This window comes from Gekko japonicus, unplaced genomic scaffold (genome assembly GCF_001447785.1).
Source record: "Gekko japonicus isolate JY-2015 unplaced genomic scaffold, Gekko_japonicus_V1.1 scaffold113, whole genome shotgun sequence".
Lineage (NCBI taxonomy): Eukaryota > Metazoa > Chordata > Lepidosauria > Squamata > Gekkonidae > Gekko > Gekko japonicus.
In genome coordinates, this window is record NW_015160211.1 from 365,176 (window position 1) to 384,805 (window position 19,630).

At 41.7% G+C, this 19,630-nt stretch overlaps 1 protein-coding gene across 1 annotated transcript in view; it reads right to left on the bottom strand.

Moving 5' to 3' along the window:
• Nucleotides 1–19,630, bottom strand: part of WT1 (Wilms tumor 1) — a 65,402-nt gene that overhangs the window by 26,707 nt on the left and 19,065 nt on the right. The window contains exon 6 of the mRNA XM_015409637.1: nt 4,291–4,368. Within this exon, the coding sequence (XP_015265123.1) occupies nt 4,291–4,368 (78 nt within the window). The remainder of the gene's footprint in view (nt 1–4,290; nt 4,369–19,630) is intronic.

The following is a 19,630-nucleotide window of genomic DNA, read 5'->3' on the forward strand; positions in this document are numbered from 1 at the left end:
TTGGAATGTGCAGGACCAGATAAAGAGATAATTCAGGGCAAACATGCCCCATGCTTGTATAAAATAAAAAAGTCCTACCAGTGTAATAAATGGAAACATCGCACAGAAATGCCAGTCAGCCCACAAATGATCCTTTTTGGTGGGATGGTATAATCACACATATCTCTCCTCATCATTCCTCTCACCTCCCACTGCCTCAGGAAATGAAAACAGTCTGGAAAGCACCAGAGTAACTGTTTGATTTTTAAAAGTTCCAAGCCTCTCTAAATGTCAGAAATAATATTCAGATTCAGAGCATTTATGAGTACATATTTTTCACAGAGGAGGAGGAGGAGATTAGATTTATACCTGCCCTTCACTCGGATTCTCAGAGCGGTTTACAAGCTTCTTGCCTTCCTGTCCCCACAACAGACACCCTGTGAGGTAGGTGGGGCTGAGAGAGCTCTGAGAGAACTGCTCTTAAGAGAACAGCTCTGAGAGAACTGTGGCTTGCTCAAGGTCACCCAGCAGCTGCATATGGAGGAGTGGGGAATCAAACCCAGTTCTCCCAGATTAGAGTCTGTGCTCCTAACCACTACACCAAACTGGCTCCTTTATTAAATTTTCAACTCTACATCCCTAATTATCTGTTGAATGCATTGTATTTGTGGTAATGAAACGAAAAGCTTGCATTCAAAACTCAATACTAATTACATTTAACCTTTGGAAAGTCACTAGATAGCTTCCAGATTGTGTCATTGTAGCAGTTCCTTGACATCGGTTGGGGCCCAATTTTCTAACACAAATCACAACAGCACTAGAAGGATTGGAAACAGGGCTCTAGTCGGGGGGGAGCTCTCAGGTACGGAGCTCCGGAAGAGAACCTCTAGGGGGCGGGGCGGTCAAGTGGTGAAGCCCCGCCCCCTTCTTTACCCCGCCCTCTGCTTCGATCCTCATTCCGTTTGGGAATGAGGATGAAGCAGGAGGGTAAGTAGCCGGGCCTTCTGACACACTTCCGGTGATGTCAGGGGGTGTGGCCTTCTGTCACTTCCGGTGATGTCAGGGGGCGTGGCATATGCAAATAAGTTATGCTAATGAGTTATGCTAATGAGCTCCGGCAGCTCTTTTTCTACAACAAGACCCCTGATTGGAAAGATCAACACGTGGCTATGGCAGAGGCCCTCAAGATTAGCAAGGAGCTGTATCCTTCAGTCCCTTTGATTCAGTGTTATAATACAGTAAGCATAGTGTAGCAGTTAATGCAGTTCTGCCCACTATAAACTGGAAGAGTAAAAAAGTAAGTAATGTATGTTCAGCTTTCAGAAAGCTGGCTAGCTTTCTGTACCATGAGGCTTTTGTTAGTCACAAAAATACAATCATGGCAAAGTAACAAAGCTATATCTATTTTAATTCAATGATTACTTTAATATGGTAGTAATATTCTGGACTAACAGAGATTTGCTTCAAAGGACATTTGGCACCATAGGCAGAAGTAACCATGATGGAAAAGGCATGAAGGCAAAATTGTGAAACCAAAGGTATTACTTGGACTCAGTATCATGGGAAACAGTAATAATGGGCATCGCGGACACATATTCCAATGAGTCCTTCAACTCTCAGAAATCAGCTAGGAGGCATGAAGGGCAGTAAAGCTCTGTTCTGCGCATAGAGCACCACACGTCCTTATTCAAATCCAAGCCAGTGAAGTCAAGAAAAAGAAAGATGATATGCAAACTTGTGATAATTGTACATGATATAACTGGAATGTGACACATATGACTGAATGGTCCACCTAAACATTTATGTTTTTTGCTTTATAAACGTCTGACTTTTGAACCCCACTATTCCTTAAACATATATAACTTTGGAATTTAAAAATGATAATTAAATAGCAATGGTAAACATCAGAAACATCATCATTAAAGCTGTAAACTATTCAGAAACTCAAGACTTCTGATTTTCCTTTGTGCATACAACAAAAGAAAATTTCTGAAGTTGGCAGGTAAACAGAGAACTGACTAATAACAACCACAAAAAGGAGAACTTTTCATAAGATAAGTACAACCAAAAAAGGGGAGAAAAACAGAGCATTGTATGAGGAAGGTAACCCAAAAAAATTGAAACAAAGAAAACAAAAGTAAAATATAACTATGCACATAGTGCAAACGTACAAATATGATATATAATTTAATAGTACAATTTAAGTGCTAAAATATAAGTTTTAAAAAACACAATCCTATGGTTCTGCATATGAGTACCTAATCCTAATACGAAGTGCAAACATATAAACACAGGCTAAAAGGCACGAATGATATCCATATACAAAACCCAATACCAGACGTGTTTTGGCTAAAAACCTTCCTCAGTTGTAAAATTCAAACTGAGTACTCCATAAATTTAACAAAAATATACATAAAACTCATCATACACAGAATGGACCTTACGTACACTGAGATGTTCACCCATGGAGTAAGTGGTGATAAATATTCTTGAGATGCAACATGGACAACTCATCAAGATGTACAATATTTCATATGCCCATGGATCTACTTAGGCCCAATCTGCAATGCTCAAAGCTCCAATGGAGTGCTCAAGTACAAATAGAAAAGAATCTTCAAAATAATTTAAAATAACACATGACTGAGTCCATAGCTCTCCTTTCCCTGCTACCTTCTCTCCTTCCCATCCAACAGACCTACGTTTTATCTGTACCCCCATCTTAAGCTATATTTTTATTTACTTCATTTAATCCCTATGTTTCTTTTCAATGGGGACCAAAAGCAGCTTACATCATTCTCCTCATCTCTATTTTATCCTCACAAAAACCTTTCCATAAAAAAGTTAAGAGATATTATAATGGTGGTGATTTAAAACAGAATCAATATTTATATTTTCTTTTACTCATTAAGAAGATTTTCAAAACGTATTGTAATTTCCAAAGGGTTCCAAATCAATACACTACTGATTAATAATTAGCATGTTATTTATAAAAAAAAACCTTTTTTACTTGCAAAGGCCCAAGGTTCAGATTTATCTAAATATAGCCTGTATTAAATTCAGTTTTATATCCATTTTCCAACTCTGTTCAAGTTTCAGGAAAGAAAAAAGAACACAGTAGCAGCCCTATATCCTGTATGCAGCCCATCAGATATCTTCAGTATGTGACCATTTCAAGAAGGACTTCCTGCTTCCAGGGTGACAGGAAACCAGTGCTGTACAAAAAGTGATCATTCTGGAACCCACTCCCGACAAGTGGGAGGATAACAGCTCTTTGTAGTGAGGAAACTAAGGAAAATGGGAGGGATACCGGAAAGGCTAAAGATGTAAGACCTATATAAATGCAAGGTAATGGAAGGAAATGTGAGGTAGAGAGATGATAACGAAATGAGATTCAAATAAGAAAGGTATAAAGAAGGGGAACCTGCAAGCTGTAACATGGCCAGGGTCAGAACCACTGGGGTTGAAGCAAAAACATTATGGACCTGTTTTCCTATACTTCTTGTGGTGAGCCACTCAGGGCTTTTGGTTAAACAAGGAGATACTGTCCATTCAAGGGCAGCATTCTTGTTTGCCTAAACACACTGCTTTCTATGTCTAACAACTATTACAAATGAAAATTCTGGGATATAGAGCCCTGGGGAAGCAGAACTCCGTGGTTTAGGTCAGTCTGCAGTACAACACAACGATTCGGGAAAGGTGTAGGGTCCAGTACAAAAGCAGGCTGTATACACAGGACATACAGATCTTTCTTTAAAAGCAAATGATTTTGCCTCTTGCCTTGCTTAAAATTATTCTCTAAACAAACAAGCAAACTGGCAAAGCCAGAGTTTTGGTAGCCGGCAATCCCACCTGTGTTAGCATCAATCTCAATGGGTCTATGCCATCATCAAGGCATTTGGAATGAAGTAAATCAATGGCCACTTGAAGTCAATGGTATGACTCAAGGACAAAGGTAAAGTATGATACTTAAAAGTGTCCATAACCGCAGCACACTTCTTCAAAATTGCAAAATGAATGTACTATATGCTCAGACAACTGATCTAAAAAGAAATTAGTATCAAATCAGAAAAAAAAGTTCTCTGTTTTGCCCTTTAACTGCTTGACATGGTCAGAAAATTAACAAAACTTGGTTTTAAGTTATCATTACAGATTCTGATTACAAACTGTGTTTTTCAAGGTTAAACCTTAGTGTGTGCAGGGAAAGATATTCATAAGCTAAGAAGTTTAATATATTGACAAATTCCCTAATTCCATCGGAAATAAAAAAAAAATTACAGAGTAAGACTGAATTTAAAAACAAACAAACCTTACCCCTTAAGTGCAGATCCCAAGTTCATTTGATTCCATGTCATGCATTCAAGCTGTGAAGTCATTTGGTATAAATTGTCACTGTTGTGAAAATATTTAAAGTTAGAACTAAAATTATGCGACCAAGTTCAAGTCAACAGATATAAACCAGAAATGTATTTAAATAACTCATTTACCTATTTGCAAAGCTGTATTTAAGAATGGGAAAAGAATGAAAAATATTTGGTAGAGGAAAACGTAACATAATAGCTTAGAGTTGTTAGCAAATTATTATTCTATAGAATTTAGTTATATAGAGGTCCACCTTATTACTTTTGGGGAAAGAAATGTCACTCTTTTGTGAAGACTGCAAGTGATAACAGCGCTACTGAACTTAAAAAGCTATAGGGCTATGTATTAATACTATTGCTACTTTTAGAAATTTAACATAAAGAAAAAATATTGAGAATTTGACTTTAAAACTGGACTCCAGTACAGAATTATTGCCATAAATTCAGCTATGAGCAAGCTGTGGACTCTGTTTCCTGAAGCTGGGTTTATTGTTTATTATTATTATTTTAAAAACTTAGCTTGTTTAGCATTACACCTATATATATATATATTTTAAAAGACAACAATACAAACTTCCAGAAGCGGAACAATGAGATGCAAAAAAGTCAAAAGCAATTTACATTATTGTTGTTGACATCTGCCCCATTATCTACCCTCAGGTTGAAAAATAACTCATCCCCAGCAGGACAGATCTCTCCATCACAAATATATCTTTAATCCGCATAAGAATGTGTGGTGCACAGGCATATGCAGTCTCACATGGTTACTGTAATTATTTGGGTGCTTTAATGTTTACCTGAAAAATTTTCATTAGGAAGAGAGCCTTATTATCCAAACAGCTACAATTAACTTTCTTACAAAAAGAAAGGAACCCTTATTCCCTTCAAATCTCCCATCAAAACCCACATCCTTAATTAAAACTATATGCACACCAGCCCAATCCCTAACCTCTACTAAAGCTAAACCTATCTACTATAGAGGGATAGCTCTGTTATGGCAGGACCTTAAGGAGCAACATGTTTTTATCCCAGCATAAACTGCTGAAATGTGCAAGGTCTATCCTGCGTAGATAAGGAAAATGACAAGAACATCCTGAAGGGGGCAGCAGAGGGCACAACTAGTTAGCATAGTGAGATTAGGGACTTCCTCCTATTTTCAAACACTCTCCTTCCTGTCTCGTGATTGGCTCAATTGGGGTTTTTCCTACCATACTGAGATCAGTTAGCTACTGACTCTCTCCTAGTCAGTTAGATAGATAGACTTCTCTTTCTCTCTCCTCCTTCTGACAAAGTTTGTTCTCTTCTTAATAAACCAACTTTATTCTTTAAACAGCTTGTGCTCCACTTTACTGCATATCTACACTCTGCCAACATAAACTCTGCACTAAACCATTGAAGGTTACACTAGAATAAAAACGTGCTAACACTTAAGTTGCCATAAAAATTGTGTTTAGTTAAGCCTAAATATGTGTGCTTAAAATGAACACATTCTTTTCTTGTTTACTTTTGTCTCCATTTCCCTGCTCTCCCTCTCTTTTAAGATTCTATTTTACATTGAACTCTTTGAAGGAGGGACCTGGGTTTTTTGCACACTGTGAAGTACCATAAAGATAGATTAGTACTGTGAAGATAGATTCAGGTGGGTAGCTGTGTTGGTCTGAAGCAATAGAACAAAGTTTGAGTCCAGAATTAACCTTAAACGTGCCCCTGGACTCAAACTTTGTTCTATAGATGACTACTGTTACATTGTAATTATTATCAACAACAAATTTGGGAATAGCAGAAAAAGCAAATGTTTCGAAAACAGTTTATAACAGCATGAGACCACTTAAATCTATCTATCTATCATTTATCTATCTATCCAGCCAGTTTGGTGTAGTGGTGAAAAGCAGCAGACTCTCATCTGGAGAACTGGGTTTGATTCCCCATTCCCCACTTTCCACTCCCCCCACATACACACACTTTCACATGAAGCCAGCTGGATGACCTTGGATCAGTCACAGTTCTCTCAGAGCTGTTCTCTCAAGAGCAGTTCTCTCAGAGCTCTCTCAGCCCCACCTGCCTCACAGGGTGTCTGTTGTGGGGAGAGAAAGGAAAGGAGATTGTAAGCTGCTCTGAGACTCTGAGTGAAGGGCGGGGTATAAATCCAAGTCTTCTTCTTCTATATAGCGTATTTTTATCCTTCCCTTTCTTGAAGGAATAAGGTAAAGGTAAAGGTTCCCTTGCTCGAACAGGGCAGCATATGTTGTTCTCCTTTCCCCATTTTATCCTCACAATAATTCTTTGAGAGAGACTGGGCTGACCAAGAGTGGCTGATGCAAAGACACCCAGTGAGCTTCATGGCAGAGTTGGGATCTGAACCCAAATCATCCAGGTGCTAATTAAACACTTAAACATTATATTACATTGGACTCTGCAGTTAGATATGTTGTAGCACTATGGACTGGTAGAGAGGGTTTGGATTGAGCTCACAGTGTATGTTGTCTGTTTCCAAATCCCCCACTTCCAAAGATGTCAATAAATTTATTAATTTTTCAATTTATACCCCACCCTCCCCGCTGAGGCAGGCTCAGGGAAGCTTAAATAAAATGCATATATAAATAAAATTAAAATCCATCATAAAACAACCAAAAACCATAAACAAATCTTATCCTAAAGTGCTGGAACCATATTCAGATAAAGCGCGAGCAGGGGTCATTTCCTGTGGGAGTGCACAGGAGCGGAGCTCCGGCAGTAAGGAGCCCAGGGGGTGGACACATGCAGCAAGCCCTGCCCCCTGCTCCCAGCAGCCCTCAGTCGGGCCACAAGGAGCAAGAAGCAACCAGGTAAATTGCAGTAAATTGCACACACCTTCAGGTACAAGTTCTCCCTCCTCTGTGAGCGCAGATCTGTGCGTTCCTCCACCCCCATAGCTAGCAATCCAAAACAGTTCAGTGGCACCTTTAAGACCAAGTTTTATTCAGGTACAAGCTCTCCCTCCTCTGTGAGGACAGATCTGCACGTTCCCCCCCCCCAATAGCTACCAATCCAAAACAGTCCAGTGGAGCCTGAGCGGTGGGTGTTGCCTTCTGACACACTTCCGGGGATGTCAGGGGGTGTGGCATATGCAAACAAGTTATGCTAATATGTTCCTGCACCTCTTTTTCTATGAAATGACCCCTGAGCACGATAGCAGAACATTTTAAATTTAAACAATAGTCCATAGTCCAGTACAGAACCGCCACCAAGAAGGCCCTGGCCCTGGTTGTCGCCAATCTGGCGTCTTTAGGACCTGGAAGGGCCAACTGGTTTTGGGCCCCTGAACGCAATGCTTTCTGGGGAACATATGGGGGAAAGCGGTCCCTCAGGTATGCCAGACCCTGCTAGGTGTTCTGCTAGGGATTCTGCTCAGGAAACTGCTAGAGGTTCAATCATGCCAATTCCCCCACCCCCTTTTCCTTTCCTTCTCAATATTCCAGGCACAGGACCTGCTGAAAGAAACTTCCAGTCTTTTTAACTGTACTCTGATTTGTGTAATGGAAAGCTGCTAGGTCATATCAATTTTCCCCCAGTTGGCATGTAGCTCTGTTCTTTAATAAGAACATTTTCCTTGTTTTGAAGATTTTTCTGAAGCTTTGGCACACTGTATATACCCTGAGGACCATTTGCCTCATATCAGCAACTGACTAGAAATCATCTTCTTAAATTTAATTATAAGAACATCCACTAAAACATCATTTTTAATATTATTTTCTGCTAACATTTTCAGTAACAGGTAGGGCCTTGCAGAACTCAGATTCCAGTGGAAAACGTTTTGTGCCCACACAGTCATACACAAAGAAATATAGTTAGATTACTTCAGTTGAGAAGTATGTCTGATATCATTTTTCTTTAGCACTGAAAACTATTATTCATTACAGTGTCTAAACTGCTATTATGTGACTACAATGTCCCACATATCAGCTCTGAAATTGTTAAGACTCTCCTGCAGTTTCCCCATTTGCAACAGCGGTTCGTGCTGGTCTGTGCCACTACATTTTGCAATTCCATGAATTCTTCCTGTAATGCTGATGTAATTAATTCCTCTGAGGCCCTGATTTTTATTAGAAGCACCAGCCCTGTGCATTTACAGCAGGAGATTTTCCTTTAACTTTATTTCATTTGACACTTCATTTATAAGAGACTCCTCCACAAGATCTGCTTTTTTCTCTTTATTTGCTTTTTCATCAAGCAATACACTCACTCATCTTGACACCAGCTAGAAGCTACTCTGGTTACTAGGATCAGATCCCGAGACAGCTCCTATACCTTTAAAAGCTGCACAGAGTAGAGAACTTTAGTAGGTGCAGCCATAGGCGTAATCTTCGTGGGGGCGGCGGGGCTTCAGCCCCCGCCGAAATTTTCAGGAAGCTGCTCAGCCTCCCCCGGGAGCCACCCTTGCTCCTAGCAAAGCAATGCCTCTGGCCCAGCCCCAGCCCCCCCCGGGAAATTGGAAAGTCTACACCCTTGGGTGCAGCTTTGCTGCCCCCATCCCCCATGCGGTGCTATCAGAGAAGCTTCACCTGGTGGGGGTTTTTTCCTTGCAGAATCTACTGTTATATTTGCAGAGTGAGAGGAAACCACTGAAAAAATGATTCATGAATCAAAGCCATTTTAAATTCAGAGACTGGATAAATATTTTTTAAACTTTCTGCTTTCTGCTAAATATGAACTTATGTATTTATAAAATTAGAGCAGTATTGTTACTACAGAGCATGTTGAAAGGCGCATGATGCAGTGACCTGCCGAAGCTAAGGTGCATCTGGTCAGTGCGAAATTAGGAGACCTTCTGGGAACTTTATATTCAATGGCAGAAGAAAAATGAGATATAAATGTTATGATATATAAAATGTTATGATATAAAAATGAGATATAAATGTTATTAATAAATAATACACTTACACTTAAGATAATAGACTTCCACTGGTTCTGAATGTAACATACAAATATCTGAATATCATCAGTCAGCCTTTATTTAATTAATATAACTATGTCATCATACCAGCAATGTGCTAAATGTTAGCAATGAAAATGAATCAAATCTATTAAGGACATCTCTGTCCTTAAAGTAAATCTGTCCAGTTCATACCTGCCATATATTCACTGCATGACTAAAGTACAACATGAAATTGAATACAGAACAAAAGAAATGTCAAAGGCTGCGGTCGCGCACACTAAATAATCCACTTTCAATACACTCTCAATGCACTTTCCAACTGGATTTTGCCAGTTCACGCAGTAAAATCCAGTTGGAAAGTACACTGAAAGTGGATTGAAAGTGGATTATTTAATGTGTGTGACTTCAGCCAGACAGAAACCTAAATTTTAAACACACCTATTTGTAGGCAAAATCATATTGAAATTAATGGAATATGCAAATAAACAATTTTGAGACTTACAATTATATCTGCACACTGGCTAAATTGAAATGTCTAATATTTAAATCCAAGTAAGTTGGTTTGACCAGAAATTGGTGAAACTGAGGTGGATTTCCCACAAGCTGCTGCTCCACACTCATTCCTCCCTTTGCCCAGTACCTGTCAATTTCACACCATGTGCTGTGCGGCCGCATTTTGCTCCGCATCTGTCTCGATTTCCCCCGCATCTACTCAATCCTGTTTTTTGAGGATTGAGTAGATGCAGGGGAAATCAGGAAAAGATGCGGAGCAAAATGCAGCCGCGCAGCACATGGTGTGAAATTGACACGTACGATCGGGGCAAAGGGAGGAACTAGTGCAGAGCAGCAGCTTGTGGGAAATCAGCCTGATCTTTCTCAAGAGGCAGATTTGAGATCCTACCGCCTGTTTTAAAACCCTTTTTTTTTTAAAGTTACATGCTGTAGAAGTTGTGTAAGAGCTTTCAGGATGGCACCAGTCATGTGCACTGTGCTCAGGTTCACTTATTGAGTATTGTTTTAGACAGCAATCACTCCAAGAAGCCAACTCATAATACCTCACACTATCTTGGAAGCACTTATTTCTGCTGGGGGAAAAGGCAGGCCAACTGCAGAGAATGAGGGAGAGGCTGGCTGAAAGTGCCAGGAATAGAGAACTAAATTAACAGAGGAATGGTGGCAAGCTAGCCCAGTGGTGTACGTAGCCTATTTGGCACCCAAGGCAGATAATTTTTTAACATTCCCCCTCCTCTTTTTTGCTGTCGAGTCACAGCTGACTTATGGTGACCTTGTTGGGTTCTCAAGGCAAGAGATGTTCAGAGGGGGTTTGCCATTGCCCTGCCTCCAGGTTGGCCCTGCATAGCTTCTGAGATTTGAGAATATCAGGCTAGGGTGGGGCTATCTAGGTCAGGCCCCCTCCTCTATGTGACAAAATTTTCAGTAATACTCATTGTAATGTATTCAGCCTGACATGCCCGGACTTGCCCGGGCTGGCCAGGCACAATTCATCTGTAGCTTCAGTCGAAAGACAATGGATCCGAAGGATCCTAGCTGGCCCAATCAAAAGGGCTAGCTTCCCAGCCGGGAGACCAATGGTCGCCTGGTTACTGTAAATAGCCTATCGGGAGTAGGGGGTGTGTTTAGGTGTACTTGGTGGCGGGTTTTCTGAATGCATATAAACTGGCCTGCGAGCTGGTCAGTTGTCTTTGTCCTGAATTAAATAAAGGTATGCTTAGCTGAAATCACTCTCCGTCTGCATACTTTTCACTCATGAAATAAAACAAATAATAATAATGGCCAGGTAGGTAGCCTTGTTGGTCTGAAGCAGCAGAACACAGTTTGGTCTTAAAGGTGCCACTGGACCCAATGGCCAGAAAAGAAATGCAGCCAGTGAAAAAATTATATATACACACACACACATATACTAGGAAAAAGGTCCGTTGTGGAAATAAATACAACAACCTCTAGAAAGAGGCTCTGGGCATGTGCCCCGGCCTTGGACACTCAGTGTCAATTTGCTGTGGCGACCTCAGCAGGGTATAATGACACTGAGTACACCATTTTCTCCAGAGGAACTGATCTCTGCTACCTAAAGAACAGTTGCAATTTTGAGTGATCTTCAGCCCTCACCTGGAGATTGGCAACGAGGGTTCCCCAGAGGGAATGGTTTGGTTTGGAGGGTGGAGTCTATGCTTTGTACCTGTCTGCGGTCCCATGCCTCCTGAAACCTCACCCTCTCCAGGCTCCATCCCTCACATCTCCAGGAATTTCCCACCTGGAGTTGGCAACCCTATCTCCTTCCCAGCCAATTATCAACCTGCCTTTATTTCCCCCTCACTCTTCAGCTTTCCATTCCCCACACACCTGCAGCCTCTCCCATGCTCTGAAGCCCTGACTGCTACGTCACATTGGCTGTCATACGGGGGCCACCTCAGCAGCATATAAGGATATAGAGCCCACCATTTTCTCCAGGGGAACTGATCTCTGCCATCTGGAAAGCAGTTGTAATTCTGAGTGATCTCCAGCCCTCACCTGGAGATTGGACACATTTTACCTCAGAAGAGCAAACTGTTTAGAATGTTAGAGGCAAAAGCCAATCAAGTCACATATGCAAATGACCTCTGTGTTCTGACTGGCTATGGGGGGGAAAGACAGTGTCATCGATGCAACGAAGATGAAATTGAGCCAACTTCAGAGGACGGCGGAAGACAGGAGGGCCTGGCGGGAGCTGGTCCATGGGGTCGCGAAGAGTCGGACTCGACTGTGCAACTGAACAACAACAAATGGGGGAGAGGAACAGCAAAATGTTTAGAATGTTGTAGGCAGGACTCAGGAAAAGCAGCCAGTGGATAGGGAGACCCTCTGAATGACAGATCAGAGAGCGAACTGATTTTGGAGAGTGTGGAATGTTCTAGAGAAGTGCCACCACCATTCAGCTTCTATTTATAAGGGAGATAGATATATATAGTATGTATATATACACACATATATAGTTATATATATAGTTATATACACACACATGCCAGTAAAATAAAATAAAATTCCAGCATGCTATTCCATCACGAGAGCCAACATGGTGTTGTGCTTAAAGTGTTGGACTAGGATCTGGGAAATCCAGGTCTGAATCCCCAATAGTGCCATGGAAGCTTGCTGAGTGACCTTGGGACAGGCACATTACTCTCAGCCTGGCCTGTTGTTAGTGTTTCTTCTGGGCCCCCTCCCTCCTGGACTGCCCCCAAAGTGCTCCAACTTACCACCTGCACTGTACTTTCTTTAATTAGCTGGTGGGGGCCCCGAGGCTCCCTCCCAAAGAATTCCCTAGCTACAGGGCTGCTCTCAGCCTAGCCTGATCTCCACAGAAGCTAAGTAGGGCCAACCTGGAGCCCAAAAGCTGACCATCCCGAACATCTACAAGGCATTTTTGAGAGCTAGGAGTCTGCCTTGGTACTAACTTTTAGTAACTAACACTAGCCAAGGCATCACAAAATAGTGATTACAAGCTTCACCAGACTGGATGTTAAGAAACACACTACCCCCTAAAGAAGGTGTTTCCAAAGGACTAAAGTCAAACCAGAGAATCTCTGCAGCAGAAGCAACAGGAGAGGGAGCATTTTTGCAAGCCCAGCAAAAGCAGCACAATGTACAGATTACCCAGCAGTACCAGTGCAATCACAGGGTACCCAGCAGAATCCAGTGCTATTTTGGCAATGCCAGCTGATGTCAAGCACAGAATTACAGTCCAAGCAAGGGGGTTGGAAACCCAGCAGAACCAGTGCAATGTACAGTGCCCAGCAAACCCAGTGCCATTGTGACAATGCCAGCTGATATTGAGCACAGAACCACAGTCTAAGCAAGGGGGTTGGAAACCCAGCAGAACCAGTGAAATGTACAGTGCCCAGCAAATCCAGTGCCTTCTGTTCATAATATTAACAAAGGGTTGCTACTATACTACTCTTAAATAAATTATGTCACCAAGCAGAATAGGAATGAGAAGGTCTTCAGACCAAGAAGTAAAAATAAAGTGTGGGGGGGGGGGGGTCACAGAAAAATTAAGTAAAGAAAGACAGACATGAATGAGAAACATGTGGAAAAGAGGGAGATAAATTAAGAGAGGGAATGGTTGCTTTATCGTGCTGCAACACATTACCTACTGCTTTACAAGATCTAGCTGAACTGTGTGCAAGGAAAGGAAGAGAGAAAGGCTAGACCAGGGGTGGCCAAACTCGCTTAACGGAAGAGCCACATAGAAGAAACATCAGAAGTCTGAGAGCCACAAGACATGAACAAATATTACACACGTTTTTATTGGAAAATATGCAGATTTGCTTTTTATTAACATTAAATAAGACTGCCAGAAATAAAAAAGGGGTAAAAACAGATATTGATAATGATATTTAAAAAGACAAATGCTTTCTCCAAGCTGGCCGGGGGGGAGGGGGCTTTTAGAACTCATTTAAAGTTAAAGTTGCTTTCTTTCTCTGCTCCCCACCACTGCCTGGGGAAGGGAAGACCAATCGGGGAGGCATGCCTCCCCTTCCCTTCCCATCTGCCGTGCTGGGAGCCACATAAGATGTGTGGCCACCCCTGGGCTAGGCTATCGGAGAAAATTACCTGCAGGCTGGCAATTACTGTAGCCACTATCAGTGTTCTGGCTTAGTTGTATGATCTGTTAAGCAAGTTTGTTTCCATCTTGGAGAAAGGGAAGTCTAGCCGATCCTAGAGTGCTTTTTGCTATGCTCAGATTTCCCTGCACCCCTAGTGGCTGCAGCCAGAACTACATTTTAAAAATAAAAGGAAAGACGTTCAGCGGGATGCAGCATGATGCTGACTTCAAGGGCCCCCCTTCAAGAGCCTTCCTCAGGCTACACCCCCACCCCTTAATATTCCACCAAGTTAGTCTTTTCACTACAGATGGCAAAAAATTAAAGCCAGCTCTGCTAAGTGTCTTTTGACTCAGGCTACAAGAAGAAACTGTGCTGTTTCCCAACACAGAATAACTAAGTTAAAGTCTTCCATGTTGCTTATTACTGCTAAATACCAGTAAACAAAATATACCTTCACACAGCAATAGCAGCCTGTTCCTTTTACCTCAAATCTGAAAGCCTTCTTAAAACTTTTGATTAAGGTTATGGCAGAGAGAGTTAACGGTAGATGCATTACACTTGATCATAGCCAAAAGGCCGAGAAGCATTAAGAGAGGACCATACAGAGTACTACTCAGATCTATTCAATGGAGCTTACTCCCAAGGAAAGGGTTCTTAGAATTGCACTGTAAACCTGACAAGTTGACAAAATCAAGCATAAAACTAGGAAGGAATATTTCATTTGTGAAATTCAACTTCTTTTCCTATTACCACAGCTCACAAAGCCTAAGAGTGGGGGTTCCATCTGTCCTTGGAGCTTCTGATTATGTTATGCCCTCAAAAGCTTTTTTATTGTAAAGGTAAAGGTAAAGGTTCCCTTGCTCGAAAGCCAGTCGAATCCGACTCTAGGGTTGCGGTGCTCATCTCCGTTTCAAAGCCGAAGAGCCAGCGCTGTCTGAAGACGTTTCCGTGGTCATGTGGCCGGCATGACTAAACACCAAGGCGCACGGAACGCTGTTACCTTCCCACTGAAGTGGTACCTATGTATCTACTTGCAATCTCTTGCTTTCGAACTGCTAGGTTGGCAGGAGCTGGCACTAGAGATGGGAGCTCACTCCATCATGCGGCCCACTCGGGTCACGAACTGCTGAACTGCCAACCTTCCACAGCCTGCAGTTCAGCGTCTTAACCACTTGAGCCACCGCAGCGCCTTTTTTATTATTTTATTGTAATATACTGCTAAAATTCACATGAAGAGAGGACTCAGTCTGCTTCCAGTGTTCCACCATTGCTTGTACTTCTGCGTTTGTCCTCCAGTATTATTTGCCTCATTAAAGTGGTATTGCCATGACTGGTGTGGACAGCATTTCACATTGACACTTCCTTGCTTTTGTGTTTCCCTTCTTTCTCTATCACAACTATATTTTCTGTGTGAATTCTCCTCATGGCAACAATGGACCCTTTCACTGAGACATTTTGCTACTCTATCTGTTAATAGAAGATAAAATTCTAACTGTTTCATGATCCTAAAACAGTTCTTTCCGAGAACAGCTATTTTACAATCCTGGCTCAAGGTCACCTCTCCCCCTTGTTACTTTTTTTTTTTGTATGTTTCACGAAATTTACTAGGTAAGTCATGGGTGCACTATACAAATTAATTAAATGACACAGTAGTATTAGTGTGGGAACAGCCTTAGTTTCAACTCCAGTAGCAAACATACCATGCAATGCTAAGCATGCACACAGAAGTAAATCTAGCTGAGTTTAGTGGATTTACTGCCTAGAAAGCAGTTTTAGGATTGCAGCTTCAGTGTCAAAAGCAGTTTAATCTAACTGTGCACTCTCTGTGTAAGGCAAAGTAAAACATGGACCAGGATATGAGTTGCTGGTCATGTGGTTTGAATAGCACTTATTAAGAACAATGAACCAGAGAAAGCTCTAGACTTGAAGACTGAGAGTTATTATTTCCGATTTATACATTAGCAGAAAATAGCTCCATGAGGCTTTTAAAGATGGTTTCATAATGAATAGTATATTCAAACCTTACTTAAAGTAAAGATATTATTGTTTGGCATCAGTCAGCACAATGGGATGTGTTCTTGGAACCTATAGCTTTATTCAGATAGCTTTCCCACTTCAAAACAGTCTAAGGAGGCAGAACTGATGGGAGTAGAAGACGATCCATTATTTTAAAGTGAATCATTTCATCCCCAAAATTGCTGTAAACCAAGCATTACAAAAGTCATTTTTTCCCCTTGCAAAGATGTTTTTAAATTGAAGTGAGGGAAGGGAAAGGCATTTCTACAAAAGGGATTAATGTTAGTTGGAGTGAAATAAAAGGAAGTTAACTTTAAGCAAAAAGGAACTTAAAAGGAAACTAGTAGTAGATCATATGGAGTTTGTTTTGGCCTGTTCGTCTGCCTACGAGTTCTTGACCTTGGTACAGAAACAGCTATAATCTGAGTTTCAACTCCTCCACTCTTAAAGTCTTTGTAAGTGTGACTCATAGTAAATTTTCAACATTAAACATGTTTATTGCATCAAGCAATGTGATGCAGAAAAGTTCACATCACTATTTGAATTAAGCCATAGCATTTGGAAAACTAATGCATACTTACGGTCTGTATTGCTTTACAATTTTTGCTTGCCCATTAAACAACTTGGTAAATATATATGCACACACGAAACAAGCAGGGTGACTTTGATGAGATCATGGTTTCTTGGCTTAATGCACTGCACAAATTTGTTGGGCAGATAAATAGAGGAGGAGAGAAGAAAACTATGCATGTTGCCTAGCACACCATTGAGAACAGGCAGGATAAGAATGTATTATATAGATATTAACTTGTGCTGCCAAAGTGAGTTTTCTGGGAATTCCTGTACATTTAAGAGTTATACAGAAGGAATTTTTTAAAATCAAGTAAAGTTTTCCTTCTAAAAAGTTCTGCAACAATGAAAAAACCTTTGTCTGGTGAAAGTTCCCTCTGTGTTATGCATGCTGCACAAGCCTATGTATGTGTACTAAGTAAGTCCCATAAATTCCAGTGGGGCTTACTCTCACGTGCATAGTTTGATGGTGCCATTCTAAACAAAATCCATGGGAAGTTCTAACTTGGTTTAGGATTGCAATGTAAACTTTGCAGCTGTGAAGACAAAGGAGACACCCTGGCAACTGTACTTGCTCCAAAGGACAAAAAACAAGTGGAGATTTAAGAGATCCCTCAGTTTCTATAATAAGAATAGTTAGTAACAGCATATCTGTTTATTCATATTATTCCTTACCAACTTCTGAATTCATTTTGTTCCAAAGAAGAGACAAAAATTGGTTTTGAAGTCGCATAGCTCATAGAGGGAGATGGAAAAGAGGGGAGATGTTTGTCCAGTTTTCCATTTTAATTTAACATATCCCAGTCTGAAATACATACTAAAAATTAGATACCATTGATTACAACGGAGCTGACATTTCTGTGACTTTAAGGTGACTAGATACGAAATTAGGGCTGTGCATTCAGTTCGTCTGAACCGAATGCACCCCTGAAAATGGCCCATTTGGGCCCCTTTCGAGCTGCTGCAGGCCGATTCAGATTCTCTGAATTTCAGCGGCAATTCGGCCCCATTATATCCTATGGGCCATTGAAGTCAATGGTGAAACCATGGGGCATATTCTGGGGGCTGGGAAGGAGGGGGTTCGAGGGAGAGGCTCCAAACTCACAGGGTTGCTGATGGAGCCTCTCCCCAAGATACCCACCAAGTTTCAAGAACATTGAACCAGGGGGTCCAATTCTACCGGCCCCCAAACAGGTCCCCTCCCACCATAGAGAACAATGGAGGGGATGGGGGCAACCTATTTAGGGGCCCATAGAATTGTACCCCCTTGTTCAATGTTCTTGAGATTTGGTGGGTATCTTTGGGAGAGGCTCCATCAGCTACCCTGCAAGTTTGGGGCTTCTCCCTCAATCCCCCTCCCCTCCAGCTCCCAGAATATACCCTATGTTTTTGCCATTGACTTCAATGGCCCATAGGATATAATGGGAACGGAAAGGCTCCCAAATGGGCTTATACTGCTGAAATTGACATGCAGGAGTCTTTCTGCTGGCCGAAATTGATTCTGCCTATTCGGCCAAATCCAAAACGGGTCGAATTTTTTATTTATTTATTTATTTTGCACACCCCTATATGAAATGTTAGGAATGTAAGAGAGAATGTTCATAAGACAGTGTTGCTAGCCAGCATGGCGTAGTGGTTAAGAGCAGCAGACTCTCATCTGGAGAAGGGGTTTTATTCCCCCTCCTCCACCTGAAGCCTGCTGGGTAACCCTGGGCCACTCAGAGTTCTCTCAGAACTCTCTGAACTATCTCACAAGGTGCCAGTTGTGGTGAGAGGGAGGGAAGGCGATTGTAAGCCACTTTTAGACTCCTTAGGGTAGAGCAAAGCAGGGTATACAAACCAACTCTTTTCTTCTTAATAAAGTATATTTTATAGAAAATGCAATTCCTCCTATTCCCATAGGCACAGTGGGCTTTGGAATCCATGGCCCCTCTCAGCCCTCCCAGTGTTTATTTTTTAAGGCAAGTCTCTAGTTATTTCATTGTGCAAGTATACAAACACTTTTGGTCCTGAGTTTGTCCAGGAGAGAAGAAGCTACAAGATGGCTGGGGTTCAGTCAATTAACCTCTTCTTCACCAAAATTATTCTCATATTCCTTTTCTCTCTGGTCCATTTGTCTCATTCTAGTTTGTATCCTTCATCTTTAATGTCCATAGTTACAAGTAATGGTAATATTAATACCATTTAGGGATTGTCTGTCCTGTTTGCAGTGGAAAATTTACCTTAGGAGTGGACCCTTCATGGGTAGGAGAATGTCCGGTTTCATGCAGCTTAGTTTTTAATCAATAATTTCAAGTATACTCGGTACAACTAACTTTTCTATGTAAAAGAATCTGTGCCTCTGAGCATATACACCTTTTAAGTAAAGGTAAAGGTTCCCTTGCTCGAAAGCCAGTTGAATCCGACTCTAGGGTTGTGGTGCTCATCTCCGTTTCAAAGCCGAAGAGCCAGCGCTGTCCGAAGACGTTTCCGTGGTCATGTGGCCGGCATGACTAAACACTAAGGTGCACGGAACGCTGTTACCTTCCCACCGAAGTGGTCCCTATTTATCTACTTGCAATTTCTTGCTTTCGAACTGCTAGGTTGGCAGGAGCTGGAACTAGAGACAGGAGCTCACCCTGTCTTGCGGCACCCGGGTCTTGAACCGCTGAACTACTGACCTTCCACAGCCTGCAGTTCAGCGTCTTAACCACTTGAGCCACCGCAGCTCCTATACACCTTTTACTCATTAAGAAATAACACTGTCACATTCCTGTCCTCACAACCACTGAAATCTGGGATTAGAACTAAAGGACTGAACTGATATAATGTTCCAGTGCTTAAACCACAGAAACCTTAATTGTAGAAAGATAGGTATTTATCTATAGAAGCACAAAAGCTGAGAGGCATAGTATCTACCACCTCTCATTGTAGAAAAATGATCTATTTGGGAGGATCTAAATACATCTAAGAGGAGCTGCGGTGGCTCAAGTGGTTAAGACGCTGTACTGCAGGCTGTGGAAGGTCAGTAGTTCAGCAGTTCAAGACCCGGGTGCCGCAAGACGGGGTGAGCTCCTGTCTCTAGTTCCAGCTCCTGCCAACCTAGCAGTTCGAAAGCAAGAAATTGCAAGTAGATGAATAGGTACCACTTCGGTGGGAAGGTAACAGCGTTCCATGTGCCTTGGTGTTTAGTCATGCCGGCCACATGACCA